Source organism: Berghia stephanieae, chromosome 11 (genome assembly GCF_034508935.2).
Source record: "Berghia stephanieae isolate SIO BIC M18660-M18661 chromosome 11, UCSD_Bste_1.3, whole genome shotgun sequence".
Lineage (NCBI taxonomy): Eukaryota > Metazoa > Mollusca > Gastropoda > Nudibranchia > Aeolidiidae > Berghia > Berghia stephanieae.
This window is the reverse complement of record NC_088370.1, coordinates 40,954,242-40,972,796: the sequence shown is the minus strand read 5'-3', so window position 1 is coordinate 40,972,796 and position 18,555 is coordinate 40,954,242. Positions and strand designations below refer to the sequence as shown.

At 33.3% G+C, this 18,555-nt stretch overlaps 1 protein-coding gene across 1 annotated transcript in view; it reads right to left on the bottom strand.

Moving 5' to 3' along the window:
- Positions 1–405: 405 nt before the first annotated feature.
- Positions 406–18,555, bottom strand: part of LOC144957029 (PHD finger protein 20-like) — a 39,570-nt gene continuing 21,420 nt past the window's right edge. The window contains exons 13-21 of the mRNA XM_078887964.1: positions 14,502–14,627; positions 13,271–13,401; positions 12,828–12,930; positions 11,212–11,416; positions 9,380–9,558; positions 8,004–8,810; positions 7,065–7,375; positions 5,486–5,609; positions 406–3,491 (exon numbers count right to left, since the gene is read on the bottom strand). Of these exons, the coding sequence (XP_078744090.1) occupies positions 3,346–3,491; positions 5,486–5,609; positions 7,065–7,375; positions 8,004–8,810; positions 9,380–9,558; positions 11,212–11,416; positions 12,828–12,930; positions 13,271–13,401; positions 14,502–14,627 (2,132 nt within the window). The 3' untranslated portion in view covers positions 406–3,345. The remainder of the gene's footprint in view (positions 3,492–5,485; positions 5,610–7,064; positions 7,376–8,003; positions 8,811–9,379; positions 9,559–11,211; positions 11,417–12,827; positions 12,931–13,270; positions 13,402–14,501; positions 14,628–18,555) is intronic.

The following is an 18,555-nucleotide window of genomic DNA, read 5'->3' as shown; positions in this document are numbered from 1 at the left end:
TCGATTTCTAATCTCAAAAGGTAATTTATTCGAAATGAAGATGATGAAAAAGCTCTTTTACCTGCATTTAATTTGTTCTGGGGAGTGCTTAACAAGAGCACATCCGAGGTTGATTGTAATTTCCGAACAGATAACAGTACATAACAGAGAGATGATTTACACTGAAAAAATCATAATCTCCAAAAAGTATAACAAACCATTTGATTGTTTCCCCTCCAAGCCAAAGATTCTGGCCAGTGTCGGGACAAAACCAAGTAATCTCATTCCAAGACAAAGACAGAAAGCATGTTGGAAAATGGATATAGCGGGATAGAAGACACAGCAAATACCTCCCTGCCCACCATGGGAAGATGGTGATGATGATAAGATGATGTGGTGGGTAAGAAGTATTTTCAAAGACGACGATTCTGTTTTGTATTTGACAAATGCAGTTTATTAATCTGTACATAAATTGCAAGACACAAACACACACACACACACACACATACATACATTCACATACACTCTCTCTCTCTCGCTTCGAGTGTATAACATGTTCCAGGGAATTCTTGCACCACCTTTGATAATATAATAATTGAACTGAAAATCTAGAGCCCTTTTCATAAATGTGATCAACACACTGCCAATCGTTTATTTACAGTTGGAAAAATGTCATTTTCACAGTATTTGTACAACTTCAATCCTATAAGTTCAAACATTCAATAGTTAGTTAGTTTTTAAGGGTTTTACGGCGCTTGCAACACATTTAGGTTATATCAGCGCCAGTAAAAAGGAAGAAAATGGGATAGTAAAAAGTTCTAGAATTACAATTAAAGCACCCAAGAAAAAGTAAAACATAGGGGAACTGGGAACAAATAGGGATCAGATGTAGAGTCCAAGAACATACCACCAATGTACTTAGTTTGAGATCACCTATAAGTCTCATCCAGACACAAACACAAAATCCAACAAAGAGGAATACACTCAAATGCTTACATTATACATTCAAAATAACAAATATCATAAAATTATAATACATAACAGAGAGATGATTTACAAGGAAAAAAATATCATCTCCCAAAACAATAACTATGCATTTGACTGTTTCCCTCCCAGCTAGGACTCCGGCCAGGGCCAGGACAAAACCAAGTAATCTCAATCCAAGACAAAGACAGAAAGCATGCTGGAAAACAGATATAAGGGGATAGAAGACACAGTATACACTATGGGAGGTCAGGAACCCCACCCAGCCTGCCCACTATGGGAGGTCAGGAACCCCACCCAGCCTGCCCACTAGGGGAGGTCAGGAACCCCACCCAGTCAAACATTCAAATATACCTTTTCATACAGGTAATCAACAGACAACCATTCCTCTATTTACAGTTGGCAAAATGTCATATTTACCATTACAGTACATTCATATATACAACTTGCAATCAAATATGTTCATTCATTTCAAATATATACATAAATTAAATACAAGATATGCATAACAATTTTACTTTATAATTTAAAGCCAAAGTTAAGAAAAAGCTTATAAATGGCCTTAAATAAGAGTCTTAGACACTCTTTTAATATGGTAGGACCTCAAAATCAGTAGCCTGCTGTTGATAAAAAATAGTTTAAAAGGATATCAAACAAAACAAAAGAAGAAGAAGAAAAAATAGAAGAAGAAAAAATAGAAGAAGAAGAAGAAGAAGAAGAAGAAGAAGAAGAAGAAGAAGAAGAAGAAGAAGAAGAAGAAGAAGAAGAAGAAGAAGAAGAAGAAGAAGAAAAAGGAGGAGGAGGAGGAGGAGAAGGAGGAAGAAGAGGAGAGAAGGAAACTGAAATCTCCACCTGCCAGGCAAATCAGGAAACCCGGTTAATCGGGACAATTTTGGCAGCGATGGAATTTCCCAATTAGAGAGGTCCCACTGCATTTGAATAGTCTTTTGGACAAAAGTGTTTTTTTTTTTTTTTTTTTTTTTTTCAATAAACCAAAAGAAAAAAAAAACAAAACAAAAAACACAACACAAAAAAAACCCAGCCAAAATAAAATATTAAAATGTATAAAGAGCAATCCAGATATAAATCTGAAAAGCTGTGTATGTTTCTGCTTTGTCTGGCACTGTTTCATCTAATTTATTTTCAAAATAAAAGTCGAGATATAACATTGGATCCAATGAAAACTTGGAACCCAGACAGACATGCAAAATATCAGTTTAATTTTTTGTTGTTTTTTGTTTTTTTAATCTAGACTCATGGCACTTTGAAGCATTCAACAAAATTCTAGAATGAATAGGCTCTAATTGAAAGAAATTGCCAGAGCCAAAACAAAAATGCCGTCTGAATAAAGCCCCGATTAAAACATGGTGCACCATCATAATCTCATTTGGAAGAATTGAAATAAAAGTAACTGCTATTTTCATTTGTGATTGTTGGGAATTTGGATTAAATGCTTACATATATAATACGAAATAACATTTTAAGTTCAACGGCATTGTAACTAGTCATTACCTCGAGAGCTGTGGACATAATTTAATTTTGAGTCTCCCCCTCCCCCCTTAAAAAACAAAACAAATATAAAAATAAAAAAATAAAACAATAAAAGCAAAACAAACAAAAAAACTCCCCAAAAAAGACAGGATACTTTGTTTCATTTTTTAAAAAGCCAGTTAACCACAAACATTTTTTCATGATAAGATTAATACAACCCGTTTCTGTTAATTACAATTTCAGAGAAATCGAAATAAATATCACACCAGAAATTTAAAATGGTATAAGCCACGTGTCTGAATATTGATCCACAGGTCCACATCTTTTTTATCTTCCCATAAACAAAATAAAATAAAACACGCTGTGCCTCAATTACCAAAATGAGAAGATGTATTGGGGGGATGAGTAAAAATTTTACTTAATATTTTTGTCTTAACAAGTTTTCAGTAAAAAAATCACAGTTAGAATTTCCCCTTGGGGATGAATAAAGGGAATTTTATTTATTTAGAATACAACGAAAGCTTGGATTCACTAAATTCAAATCCACCCACATTCAATACAAGGTGAGATAAAAAGTAAAAAAAGAAAATAAAATAAATCAAACACCTTATTTCACATAATAACAATAAGGAATGAAATGGAAGAATTAAATATTATATTGAACAAAGGCAGATAATGTGGATGTTTCAGGTTTTTCCTTTTTTGTTTTGTTGATAAAAGGGAAACCCTAAATGTCTACATTATCTGTCTTAGTTCAATAAGTTGCAGCTTCTATTTCATTACTTATTGTTATTTATTCCTTCGAGCTTCAAACAGCAACATTTTCATATTTCACATATGGCACTGAAAATTTGTTGCTGGAAATCAAATTTTTTGAGAATATCTCGGTCCTTATTGATACATTGATAAATGTTGAATCTTCCCCATGGCACGAGCAAGTTTTCCTAACGACTTCTTAAGAGCTGGAACGTCATTGAGAACATCCTCTCCAGAGAGCTGTAAATTGGAGTCGCCTTGATCTGTTAAAGCTTCCAATTCTGGAAGAAAGGAAGAGGTAGGGGTGATAAGGAATAATAATAATAATAATAATAATAATAATAATAATAATAATAATAATAATAATAATAATAATAATAATAATAATAATAATAATAATAATGTAAATAATAATAATAATAATAATAATAATAATAATAATAATAATAATAATAATAATAATAATAATAATAATAAATGATGATGATGATGATGATGATGATGATGATGATGATGATGATGATGATGATGATGATGATAATAACAACAACAACAACAACAATAATAATAATAATAATAATAATAATCATAATAATAATAATAATAATAATAATAATAATAATAATAATAATAATAATAATAATAATAATAATAAATAATAATAATAATCAATAATAGACTCTTATAGAGTGAATGGTATCCTCAACAATGAGGCTCTTAGCGTTTTAAATTACATCCACAGAAAACAATATATAAGTACATGACATAAAAAAGACAGGTTTTCAAGGGTTTCTTGAAAACAGACAATGATTTGGATTCTCGGATGCTCTGTGGAATGGTGTTCCAAAGAGGTAATACTGGTAATCATTAGGTAAAAGGGAAGCATGATCTTTTAAAAATAACCATAATCTAACAATAATAATAAATAAATATGGCTTTGCTGTCTCTATGGACACTAGCCATTAATGTGTGTGTTACTTCAAGTGTGTTAAGTCTGTTTCCAGTATCCGGTTTGTAATTTGTTTCCATAAATCTCTGTCCAGTGCAAGTGTTCTTAGCTTTTGAATGTCAACATGTGTGTTAAGGTGCTGAGGCAATTGGATGTTTCCTTGTGTTGTTGAAATCAGTTCTTCGGCTGTTGTCTCTAAATATATTTGATGTTTATTGAACTCTTGATTCAATGTTGTTGGAAGTGAAATTGGTGTACAGACGCCATCTGTTTTTGGCTCCTTGTTTGACGTAATCATACATCGAGGTTTCTGCTGGAATATTTTCATCTCGTCTGAGCACGTGTCCGAACCTGACCTAACCATACCATAAATAAATTGAAGTTTAAAAAAAATCATGATCTGGTTTGAAACATTTATAATCACAGCTGGTTTTTCAGTAAAATTACAAAGTTTTCATTGCAGTGGACAGATCTGAAGAACAAAAAACAAGGTCTTGAGTGAAAACAAATATAATAAATATATCAGTTTTTACAAAGAAGACTTTTAATCAGAAACGTTTGTCTTTAGAAGCCTAGCAAAAAATATTTTTAAAAAAATAATTGAGCTTTTATATAGCGCAATATCCACTACACGTGCTCAAAGGGCTTTACAAGGGGTCCCTAGCAAACAGCCACTCAACATGTAGGATGTGAGGCGATATTACAATTTTTTTTCGGACAGAAACGACGCTTTTAATGACCAGGTACTCATCTTACACCCGAGTACAGTGTGAGAATGTGAAAAAAAGAGGCTTTTCCAAGGACTCGACTATGTGCCGCTCAGAGTGTGATTCGAACTCTGAACCTTCCGATCAGAAGGCAAGTGTCATACCACTGGACCACTGTGCGGCTATGTGGTCTTGTGATATGACACTCGCTTTTGGATCGGAAGGTACTGGATTCGAGCCTCGCTCGGCGCATAGTTGAGTCCTTGGAAAAGGCTTTTTACTCACATTCTCTCAGCGTACTCAGGTGTAAAATGAGTACCTGGCCGTTAACAGCATTGTCTCTGTCCGAAAAAAATATAATATTGCCTTACAGGCGTCATGTCTTGTCCTAGATGTTAAATGGTGCTGTTGGACAGGGACCCCTTGTAAAGCGCTTTGAGCATGTTTAGTGGATATTGCGCTAAATAAAAGCTCATTTTTAAGCTCATTTTTTGGACCATATAGTCGCACAGAGGCTCCCAAGGGTAGCAAGTAATTGCTATTGTCCGTTTCACGCTATAGAAACCAGGATAAACTCCAGGTCGATGGGCCAAATGGCTAATCCCAACAATTGACTCACCTTCAATCTGCTTCTCAAACTCCTCCAGTTGACTTTCTATCTTATCGTGGGTCCTGGTGATGTGGACCAGTAAATTCCTCTCACAATCTCTGTAGGGCTCCACTGATTCCTCTGCTGTATCCGTCTGTGGTTGAAAATGGTAATAGATGTTATTATGTTTTATGTTTTTAAGGGTTTTGTGGCACTTGCAACACATTAAGGTCATATCAGCGCCAGTAAAAAGGAAGAAAATGGGATAGTAAAAACATTCTAGAATTACAATTAAAAAACCCAAGAAAAAGGAAGACACAAAAGGGAATTTGCTCAAATAGGAAACAGATGTAGATTCCAAGAGCACACAATCAAAGTACTTAGTTTGAGATCACCTAAAAGTCTCATCCAGACTCAAGCACAGGTCCCCACTAAGATGAATACACTCAAATGTTTACAAATCGTATATTATATGTAAACAAAACATAATACAGTACATAACAGACAGATCATTTATAAGGGGAAAAAAATATCATCTCCCAAAACTATCTATGCATTTGGCTGTTTCCCTCTCAGCAAGGGCATCCGGCCAGGGCTAGGACAAAACCAAGTAATCTCATTCCAAGACAAAGACAGAAAGCAAGTTGGAAAACAGATATAGGGGGATAGAAGACACAGCAAGTACCTCCCTGCCCACTATGGGAGGTCAGGAACCCCACCCAGTTGGTAATAAGAACTTCTCAGATAAAAAGAATAGACAAAAAAAACTAAAATATACTTATTATCTCCAACCGTCTGCTGTATACAAATGCATTCATTAACAAAAACATGAACAAGATTTTAATAAATTTGGTAAAATCACATACAACCATTGCTACACATTACATATAACATGTTGTTTATGAAAATACAGTCAACGTGTAAATAAAAATTCTTCCTGCTGTATAGAATAAATCTGTCGACAGCATTACTGTTTTAATGCACAGCTTTCTTTATCAATGATGAAAATAAATAGCTTCAAGCAGCCAGGGCATGAAAATGGACATTTAAAATTTTTTTTTTAAAAATCAACCCAAACAATAATAAACCAACCAACAAACCAACTGGCCAACAAATAACAACCAATCGAAAGATATGACAGATTTCAAGCATCAACTGATCAGGTAAAAAACCATTGTTATAACTGACCTGATAGAACTAGGTTTGGTTAAATGAATAATTGGAACGTGAAATTAACTCAGGGAAACCAGCAATGTATAGTGTGAAATATACCTTTCAAAAAAAAAAAATTGAGCTTTTATATTTAGCGCATTATCCACTTAACATGCTCAAATCGTTTTACAAGGGGTCCCTAGCCAACAGCAACACATAACATGTAGGACGAAACACGACATCTGTTAGGCGATATTACAAATTTTTTTTGGACAGAGACAACGCTGTTAACAGCCAGGTACTCATTTTACACCTGAGTATGGTGTAGAATGTGAGTAAAGAGCCTTCTCCAAGGACTCTAACTCAAACCCAGGACATCCCGATCTGAAAGCGAGTGTCATACCACAAGACCACATAGTCGCACACAATATATCTTTCAAACCATTTGATCACTTACATCATTGTCGTCATCAGCATCATCAGCGTTGTTCATCATGTCAGCACCACCACCACTGCCACTGTTGACATCAATGTACAATTCTCGCAAAGGCTGGTGATAAGAATGAGCTGCTTGACCCTGACCAAATTGATCTGACTTCCTCCTTCTTCCTGAAATATGCTCACCACTGCCACCATTATCATCATCATTGTCTTGATCTTCATTATTCCCATTTCCAGCAAATTCCTTTCCTTCAACCTTTGCAATGGGGTGGGGATGTTGTTGCTGAAGCTCATGTGCGGAATTCTCGACAACTCCGTTCAAATCACCTAAAAAGACCAAGTAAAAACAATCCACAGTAAAACCTATTGAACTGATCATAAAACTGATAAATTGAAAAAAATGTTGTCCTTGTTTTTCTCTTTCTTATTAATCGTTGGTGTCGCAGATTATACTTTTTTGATATTTTTAAATGTTGCTTCAAAATAACAATGAAGTTTGAAAGCATTGGCATCAAAATTATGAACTATGACTCTTTAAATATGAAGAGTTCCATTATTTACATATACACTGTCATTTAAACTAATCTTAGTAGTAATTTGTAATTTGACAAGGAAATTCGCAATTTCTGAAATTGTGTACAAACAACCACAATATTATTATTATCATTATTATAGTAGTAGTAATAGTAGTAGTAGTAGTAATTGTTCTTCTTATCATTATTATTATTATGATTATTATTATTATTATTATTATTATTATTATTATTATTATTATTATTATTATTATTATTATTATTATTATTTAAGTATTACTAAGAATTAAAAATTCCTAATTATCCATAAAATTTCGTATTTGGCCATGAAACTTGTCTAAAATTCGTAAAATCACGAAAAATTCGAAAGATTTGGCAGGTATGCATAGGACTAGGATAAAACATTCCCTGATTGGATTCACCTTGCTGACTTGGTGAAAAAGAAGGAGCTGGTGCGTCACCACCTGGACCAAGGGTGAACAGGTTGCCACGAATAAGGTCAAGGTCATTATTCCTCACTCTTCCGTCTGCTCCTGCTGCTGTTGTTGTTAAATTTGTTGGCACAGAAGATGATGATGACGATGATACACGACTACAACTTCTTACAGATGATGGTGTTTGTTGTGCTGCAGACTGATAGGGATGCTGCTGACCAGAACTCATGGGAGGGGTTAGCTGTGGGCTTGACAAAGGTGGAGTGGAATGATGGGATTGGGGTTGGGTGTCAAGAGAAAGAGGAGGTTGAGCTGAATCTGTTGTCTGTTGTTGTTGGGATGATTGGGCTGGTAAATGATCTGCGACTCCAGGTGACTGATGAGCTGATGTATCAGATTGACATGCCTCTAGCTGCTCTTGCTTCAAGCTGGAAGATGATGGTGATGATGATGATAACAGCAATGGAGATGAAAGAGAAATTGTCTCTTTAGGTATTGTTACTGATGACAAAGTGTCACAATGCTTTGACAATGAATTATTATCGATACTACTGTCAAAGTGCATCGTAGTTGTTATTGTTGATGTTGTTGTTGTTGTTGGTCTTGGAGATGAATTTGAAGTCTCTGATTGCGGTTTAACGGATGAGGATGATCTTTTCTGAGGTGCTTGTTTTGCTGTTGACAACCAGCTTTTGAATGACTCTTGGTAAGATGTTGTTAAAGCAGAAAAAGGAGGAATGGATGTCGGAGGTAGATTCTCCAGGCCAGGACTAGTTTCAGGTAGAGAAGTACCTTCTTTACACACACAACACAAAAGGAATGAAGTGGGCAGAAGGAAGGGGGGGGGAGGGGGGGAGGAAAAATATTTAGTGAATTGTAGAATTAAATTGTAAAAGAAATAACAAATTTCTTTTTTTTTTTTTCGTTTTTTTTTTCTTTCTTTAAAGCATCATTATGAAAGTAAGAATGTTCTGTAAATCATGTCGTCTAGGATACAGACGAGACGCAAGGTGTGTAAAACAACCTGGCCTACTGTAACTGATCACGCCACACGACCTGAGACAATGTAATGAACATTGTTTGCAGCACACTTTACTTCTCAAATGGTCAGGCAACCATCCCCTTCCTATTTACATGATCGAAATTCGTGTAATAAGATATAAATAACAATATGAAATTGAATGTAAGCTTCAATTTAATATACAAAAACAGATTAAATGGACATTTATCAACAAAACGGAATGAATGAAACATTACAGACGAATGAGATAATGTGGTAGTGGCGTTGTTAAAATGAATAAATTTCGTTTATGAACGAAAGAATGTTTTTACATATTTTTGGCTAGAGTTAGTAACATGCTCACCAGGAGCTTGTGGTAGGAGTGGAGGTGAGTTGGATGCAGGCGGAAACATGAATGTGGATGGAGCGGGGGATGGAGCGGCCTCGACAGAGCGTGGTGGGGTGAGAGTAAAATCCTCCTCTGGTTTGGTCCAATTATCCCAATCTGTCTGCCACAACTGAAACTCTGGCTCATCTTCCTCTCTGTTTGGATCACAAGAATGAATAACATAACATAACATAAGATATGGTAGGGTGAAGTACGATAAAATCCCTTGAATGCCCTTAATATTAATAGTAATGCTAGAAATCTATTGATTGAAAGATTACAATAATGATACACGTGGTAAAGATAGTATATCAACTTAAATGTACTTGTGTATGTGTGATGTACAAACACAAATCTTTAACCGTTACATGCAAGGCACACATACAAGATTGAAAGCGTCAACACTAGTGCAAAAAAGTATCATTTGTCATTTATAAATCTCCCATCGTATAATTCCCTGTCTACTAACATGAATGAGTCATCGAACCAATAAATTAATAAATCATATGAATGAATGAATGAATGAATGAATGAATAAACAAATCAAAGATTGAAGGAATAAATGAATTAATCAATTAATCTACCGATAATGATTGAGTGAAAGAATAAAAGGAATGTAAAAAAAAATTGTTTTAATGAGGCATGTATCCACAGGTAATGCTACACTTAAGGCATCTGACAATTTCTTAAACCTCAATGATGATATGTACGTTTAATTAAAAACATGTAGGAAGAGATATGCAGCCTGTTAGGCACCAATACAAATTATCAAAGTCAATGCTACTTTATGCCAAGGAGAAAGTATGAATTTTGATAACAGACTTTGAAAAATAAGGAAATAATATGTGCAAAATATCATTCCAGTGTGGAATTGATGGTTCAAATTTTCGGACCAAATTAAGATATAGTGATCAGTAATGACTGCATCAGTACACAATGCTGCATTTAAGTAAATGAAGGAATGTGCGGCTATGTGGTATGACACTCGCTTTCGGATCAGAAGGTCCTGGGTTCGAGCCTCGCTTGGCACATAGTTGAGTCCTTGGAAAAGGCTCTTTATTCACAATCTCTCACCGTACTCAGGTGTAAAATGAGTACCTGGCTGTTAACAGCGTTGTCTCTGTCCGAAAAAAATGTAATATCGCCTCACAAGCGTCATGTCACTTCCTACATGTTATGTGTTGCTGTTGGCTAGGGACCCCTTGTAGAGCGCTTTGAGCACGTTTAGTGGATATTGTGTTATATAAAAGCTCAATTTTTTATTTATCTTTTTTTTTTTAATGATGCATTAACCTATCGAGTTCAAGTGAATTGAACTGTTTAGTGAAATAAATGTTTGAAGGATGAAGGTAAAGGCTAAAAACTTTTTATCGATTAAGAAAATCTCTTCATCTGAGAGTTCCGAAATTAATTTTTTTTAAAAATCAGAATCAAGTTACTAGAATTCAAGATTCACGTTCCTATTTCAAATGAATAATTATTTATTAACTGATCAACTCTTGTAATTCTTACAATGTGGTCGCTGATTCAGAAAAAAATAAAATATATGAAAATAAATAAAAGATAAAAATGTTTTGACCCATTTTCTTCAAATTTACTGGTACAAAAATATAAATCGAATGAAAAAAAATATTAATTTTAATTTCGGTCATATTTTTATTCTCTCTCTCTTCTCTCCCTCCTCTCCAATTCTTCTGATGATAAAAAAAATTATGCTGATGTTGCTGATGCTCAAATGATAATGTTGGTGGCGATGACATCCAAAATGGAAAAGGTTATCCTGATACATGACTGAATAGTTATATTACTTGGATATTTTAATCTGCCTTCTTGTGGAGTGTAGAAGAGCTTGAATACCAGTCAAGGCAGACGTGAGAGGAATGCAATCAGAGGCTGCCCGCTTCAGTCTCTCTGACTTCGTGCTGACTGTCTCTCCAAGAAAGGGGAATGTGGGCAGCTCTCCTCTCCTCTCCCACCCCATATCGTAAAGGTATCGACAACTGTCTCTCACTCCTAAGGGCAACAAAAAATCAGCAATAATTAATGTTAAAACAAGAAACAAACAAAAAATAAGACAATAAAATAATACAAGGTTTTATTCACAATATTGACTTGAAATAGATAATAAGATAATGCTGAAAACTTATATAGCGCTATTACTCCAAGACACCAGACTCAAAGCACTTAAATCACAAATGACTTTGGCTGAAACATACTCATTCACACACACAAGCACACACACACACACACACACACACATAATACACACAACACAAACCAGACCCATCTTGCTTTTCATATCATCTACTAAAATCGAAATAGATATGTTTTAAGCGAACGATTAAAAATAGACAACGATATTTGCCGCTATTTGCAATGGAATTATCCCAAACCACCCACTATCATTTGTGGATACAGACCTGCCAACCCTTCTTCACATTACAAAAGTGAAATCAGAATGCCTTAAAATAGGAATTTGAGACAAAAAATAGGAATTTCATTTCTTCCCCTCCCCCCCCCCCCCCCCCCCCCCTTCTCTCTTTGCTCTTTTTTATTCTTACCATTATCATCATTTTTTTGTTTGAAAATTGGAATTTTAGAGACAATGGCGGAATAGTACAAAAACGGAAAAGTGAAAATAGGAATTATTCCGCCAAAAGCGGTAGGGTTGGCAGGTATGTGGATATATATAATATAATATAATATAATATAATATAATATAATATAATATAATATAATATAATATAATATAATATAATATAATATAATATAATATAATGAAAATCCTGCAATACACAGCATGATCGGGGACACCTCAATGAAAAACTTTTATTTTGCAGACTAAGAAGTTAAAAAAAAAAAATCATGGTTTTTAATAACCTAGAAAAATTGAATCCCCTCTTGATGAAGAGTACACAAAGCTGTTGACAATTTTAACGAGTCATCTGTTTTTGATTGAAAAGACGATTCATTATGTTGTAAAAAGTGAAACAGGAAGTAATTGAAGTGAAAGCTGGAATGAAAAAAAAAAGAAGAAAAAAAGTAGTCTTACAGAGCCATTTGACCCATGGAGCCGGAGTTTATCCTGGTTTCTAAAGCGTGAAACTGACAATAGCAATTGTTTGCTATCATTTGGATAGGACACTGGTCTATCGCAAAACACTTTCCACCAAATCTAACAGACTCAGCTACTCATAATTCACTGCTGGATGGACAGGGGGGGGGGGGGGGGGGGGGGTGTCAGAGTAAAATCTCGACTGCACGCGGGATCGATCTTTGTCCCTTTGTGTGTGAAGCGAGTGCTCTACCAAATGAACTATCAGGAACCCCCGAAAGCTAGAATGGGTGAGCATGAATTTGATTTGATGAGAGTCGTCCCAATAGCATGTAAGTGTATGACACCATTGGCATTTTATTTTCTTACCTTTCGGCCTTTCACATGCCAGACACACATAATTGGCGGGAGGTCTTCCAGTTCCTTCAGTGTCCACACATGTAAAATGTTGCCAGCACATGCACACATCGCACTGGAGAGAAGGAGAAATTTCAATTCTTCAAAAAAAACAACATTGCTACAATCTTTTTTATTATCATTATCATCATCATCGTCCTAAAAAAAGGAAAAGAATTGATCTGAATAATCAGTAATTTGCGTTGTGTTGTTAAGACAACGCCACTAGCACATTATCTCATTCGTCTGTAGTGTTTCATTCATCCTGTTTTGTTAACCAATGAGAAATCAGAAAAATCCATTTTATCTATTTTCGTATATTAAATTGAAGCTTACATTCAATTTCACATTGTTATTTAAGATATAAACATAAATTTAGATCATTGATAAAAGTAGACATTCGGGTCAGTACAAACCTGAATCATGAGGCCATTGGTTTCTCTTATTTGACAGACACAATTAACCAGATCTTTTTCCACGTCTTCCTCCTCCGTCTCCCCATAATCCTCCATCATCAATACATCTTGAGGAGCCTTAAGCTTCACATCTGGTGGTCGGGGACGTCGAAAACGAGAAGGGGGAACTTTTTATTATTAAAAGTCAGGAAGGTGATTTCACCGTTGTTTTTATGATTACCATAAAAAAAAAGAAGACCAAAGATAGCATGCGGTTCAGTCAACGAGCTCCTATGGTATGACTGGCAAAATAGTAACAAAGCCAACAAGTATCACACAAACACATAAATGGATTTGATGTCAACCAATTAGTCAGAAATGTCGACCTTTCTACATGAAGAAAGGAAAAACATAAACAAAACAACAACAATCAGAACCCCTTCCTCCTTAAAAAAACAATTAAAAAAATAAAAATAAAAAAAACACAAAAAAAGAAAACAAAACAAACTAAAAAATCCAAAAAAGACAACAAAAAAACAACAACAATAATACCCAAAAAAACTAACTAAAAAGAGTAAGACAGAAACCGCATCCTATCTATAGGTTTTAAATCTGAAATTTTCCTTTTTGCATAACCTTTTTTTTTTTACAACAGATATTAATCTCAGTTTTTATTCAATCCTTTTTTTTTTCCCAAGTAAAAATACATATTTTGATATGAGCCCACATACAAAAATATAAAATATAGAATTAATATAAGACTATAATTTTTCAAGAATCTATTTCGCCTCTGGAACAGCTTACAACTGGTATCATCAAGCCTCTGAGAAATATTGAGAACTTTAAAGATGCCCTATAGACTAGAACTTTAAAGATGCCCTATAGACTAGAACTTTAAAGATGTCCTATAGACTAGAACTTTAAAGATGTCCTATAGACTAGAACTTTAAAGATGCCCTATAGACTAGAACTTTAAAGATGTCCTATAGACTAGAACTTTAAAGATACCCTATAGACTAGAACTTTAAAGATGCCCTATAGACTAGAACTTTAAAGATACCCTATAGACTAGAACTTTAAAGATGCCCTATAGACGAACTTTAAAGATGCCCTATAGACTATCGAGAATACCATTAGTTTTCCATTTTTACTCATCCTTTGGATATGTCTATCAACAGTTATATATAGATTGGGTTATATGTTATAAGTTTTGTGAAATTTGAAAGAATCAAAATGATTTATGACGACCTACCAGCCCATAAATCCCTGTTCAATATGTCAGGACTTCCCGTGACAGAGATCTCGGAATCGTGACGTTGGCGTTTGGAAGAGGAAGACCTGCCTTTGGATGACACACTAACATCTGAGTCTGTGGAGCCTGGTGAATTTTTTTTAATGCAGAAAAATAATAATAATGAAAAAATATAATGAATATTAAATAATAATAATAATAATAATAATAATAATAATAATAATAATAATAATAATAATAATAATAATAATATAATAAAATAATAATAATAATAACAATAATAATAATAATAAATAATAATAATAATAATAATAATAATAATGATAATGATAATAATAATAATAATAATAATAATAATAATAATAATAATAATAATAATAATAATAATAATAATAATAATAATAATAATAATAATAATAATAATAATAATAATAATTAATAATAACAATAATAATATTAATAATAAATTAATAATAATAATAATAATAATAATAATAATAATAATAAATAATAATAATAATAATAATAATAATAATAATAATAATAATAATAATAATAATGATAATAATAATAATGATAATAATAATAATAATAACAATAATAATAATAATAATAATAATAATAATAATAATAATAATAATAATAACAATAATAATAATAATAATAACAATAATAATAATAATAATAATAATAATAATAATAATAATAATAATAATAATAATAATAATAATAATAATAATAATAATAATAATAATAATAATAATAATAATAGCCTGTAATTTTGCTGCCAAAAGCCTATCGATAACTTATACTCCAGAGACTCTCCGATCCCTCCAACCCGTGTCACCCCCACCACCCACTATTGACACATCGTTTATTACAGTAAGAAAGAGGGGAGAAAAGGAGGAATAAAAACAAAATTTAACAGACGGCCTTTTCGTCCATTTTTACCCTGTGTAGTGACAGGTAATGTAAGATCACTGAAAAATAAAATTGATGAACTGTTTTCACTGTGTCGTTTTAATAGTGACTATCGTCAAGCCTCCATAATAGCGTTAACAGAGACTTGGCTATCTCCTCACATACCATCACCATGTTTTAATATTGAACATTATTCACTATTTCGAGGAGATCGGACTAATGTAAAAAAACGAACTGGGGGTGGGGTGTGCACATATATTAACAACAAATGGTGCCACCCCAATAACTGTCATATAAAGAAAATGTATTGTGACGACTATATTGAATTTATTACTGTTTCGTCACGACCATATTATCTACCCCGGGAATTTACACATGTCATCATCATCAACGTCTACATTCCACCATCATCAGACAACACCACAGCGAAAAATATTTTGAGGAAAGAAATACAGGACATTCAAATTAAGTCACCCGATGCCGTATTGATGGTCACTGACGATTTTAACCAATGTAACGATTTTACTCTCCCGGGACTTCATCAATACGTGGACTGCGAGACAAGGGACAAAAAAACATTAGATTTATTCCTGTGTAATATTAAAAATAGTTATAAATGTTTACCCCGTGCCCCATTAGGTTTATCTGACCACTGCATGCTCTTGCTACTCCCCACCTACCGCCCTGTTTTTAAACGTGTAAAACCAGTAAAGAAAAGTGTACAGATCTGGAACGGAAGTGTGTGTGAAGATTTGCGTGGTTGTTTTGAATGCACTGACTGGAATGTTTTTATCGAATCATGTGATAGTGTGAATGACCTGAATGACTGTGTGAGTGAGTATTTAAAATTCTGTGAACAGCTAGTGTCTTGTAAAAAAGAAATAAAATATTATCCTAACAACAAGCCTTGGATAACAAAAGATCTAAAACTTTTATTGAACCAAAAGAAAACTCTCTATACTAGTGGAAACAAAAAAGATCTGAAAACAAAACAAAAAGAGATAAAGAGGGTAATTTCTAGTTGTAGAGACAAATACAAAAATAAAATTGAAAAATGCTTTTCTTCTGGGGATATACGGGACACGTGGCGGGGGCTTAAAACTGCTGTTAACTATAATTCAAAGCCCACGATTATATCAGAAGATATCGAAATTGAAACTTTAAATAAATTTTATTCACGTTTCGACACAGCAAACAAATTTGATATTGAAAATGAAAAACATAAATTAGACAGGGCTTTGGAAGATGAAATGACTATTGAGGTCAGTGAAGAGGAAACGAGATTCGTATTTTCGAAACTGAACGAGAGGAGGGCTGCTGGGCCGGATGGATTGAAAGGAAAACTATTAAAAGAATGTGCCCATCAGCTTTCCCCCACATATTTTTAACTGGTCCCTCCAATGCGTTTCGATCCCTGAAATTTGGAAAACTTCAAAAATTATTCCTGTTCCAAAAAAAGAAAAACTTGAAACTATGAACGATCTCAGACCTGTTGCGCTGACTTCAATAGGCATGAAATCTTTAGAAAAACTTGTTCTTGTTAAAATTAGGAATCAGTTTATGCCATTGAGTGATAGTCATCAATTTGCTTACAAACCAGGACGTGGCGTAGAGGATGCCATTTTGCTGTTTACAAACAACATCTACAGGCATCTAGATCACGCTAGGAGCTATTGCAGATTGCTTTTTGCAGATTTTTCTTCAGCGTTCAATACAATGCAACCTCAGTTGGTTGTTCAAAAATTGACTAGTCTGAATTTAAACAAGTATATAATTGCTTGGGTGCTCGAATTTCTTACGGAGAGAGCACAATATGTTCAATTAGGACAAAACAAATCTTCCTGTATAACTACAAATACTGGTGCTCCTCAAGGTTGTGTATTGTCCCCTGTATTATTCACAATATACACGAATGACTGTAGAAGTCAAAACCTGAGTGTACCTTTAATAAAGTTTGCAGATGACACCGCTCTTCAAGGCCTCATAACAAATGGCAACGAAGTGGCTTATAGGCAAGAAATTGATAGATTTGTGTCTTGGTGTGATGCCCACCACCTAGAGCTTAACATAAGCAAGACAAAGGAGCTAGTGATTGACTTTAGGAGAGTGAAGGAACCGATAGAACCGTTAAAATTAAAGGACCAATTCGTCCAGCGAGTTCCTCACTACAAATACCTTGGTGTAACGATTGATGACAGGCTCAAGTGGGATGAACACTTGAAAATAATTAGGCATAAGATGTGCAGACGTACATATTTTTTATCAAAACTCTCTCAGTTTAGAATAGATAAAACCCTCTGCACATTATTTTATAGAGCAGTAATCGAAAGTGTTTTGTCATTTTGTATAACAGCTTGGGGAGGCAATTGCTTAGCAGTGGAAAGGAACAAAATAAATTCAAATATTAAAAAATCCATTAAACGCTATATAAATGATGTTGACGATGTAGATCTTTTATACGAGAAATTTTGTATAAATAAAATAACTAAAATATTAAATGACCAGTATCATCCACTAAGACCATCAATTATTATGTCAGAAAGATGTGGTCGCCCTTTCTCTATTTCAACGAAAACAGAGAGACACCGAAAATCTTTTCTGCCGTCCAGTATTAGGCTTTATAACAACAAGCAATAATCATTTTATATAATTATTTCTCATTTTTACTTTTTAAAAATATAAATATTAATTTATTAATTTGTTTGTTTTGCAATCTTTTCAATTTTCAATTTATAGTGACAGTTTTAACTATTTTACAGTGTTGATATTATTCATATTATAAAGCGCAGCTCTGGTTATAGAGTTGCTCCTTTTTTTTATATATACATCCTATTTCCATTGTATTTTTATCTTATTGTGTAAATTATAACACGTCTGTACAAAAAATTTCCTTTTTGGGATGCAATAAAGTATTATTATTATTATTATTATTATTAAATAATAATAATAATAATAATAATGATAATAATAATAATAATAATAATAATAATAATAATAATAATAATAATAATAATAATAATAATAATAATAATAATAATAATAATAATAATAATAATAATAATAATAATAATAATAGTAATAATGGATGTCTTGGCCAACTATAATTCCCATCTATTGCCAGAACATCTTTCCT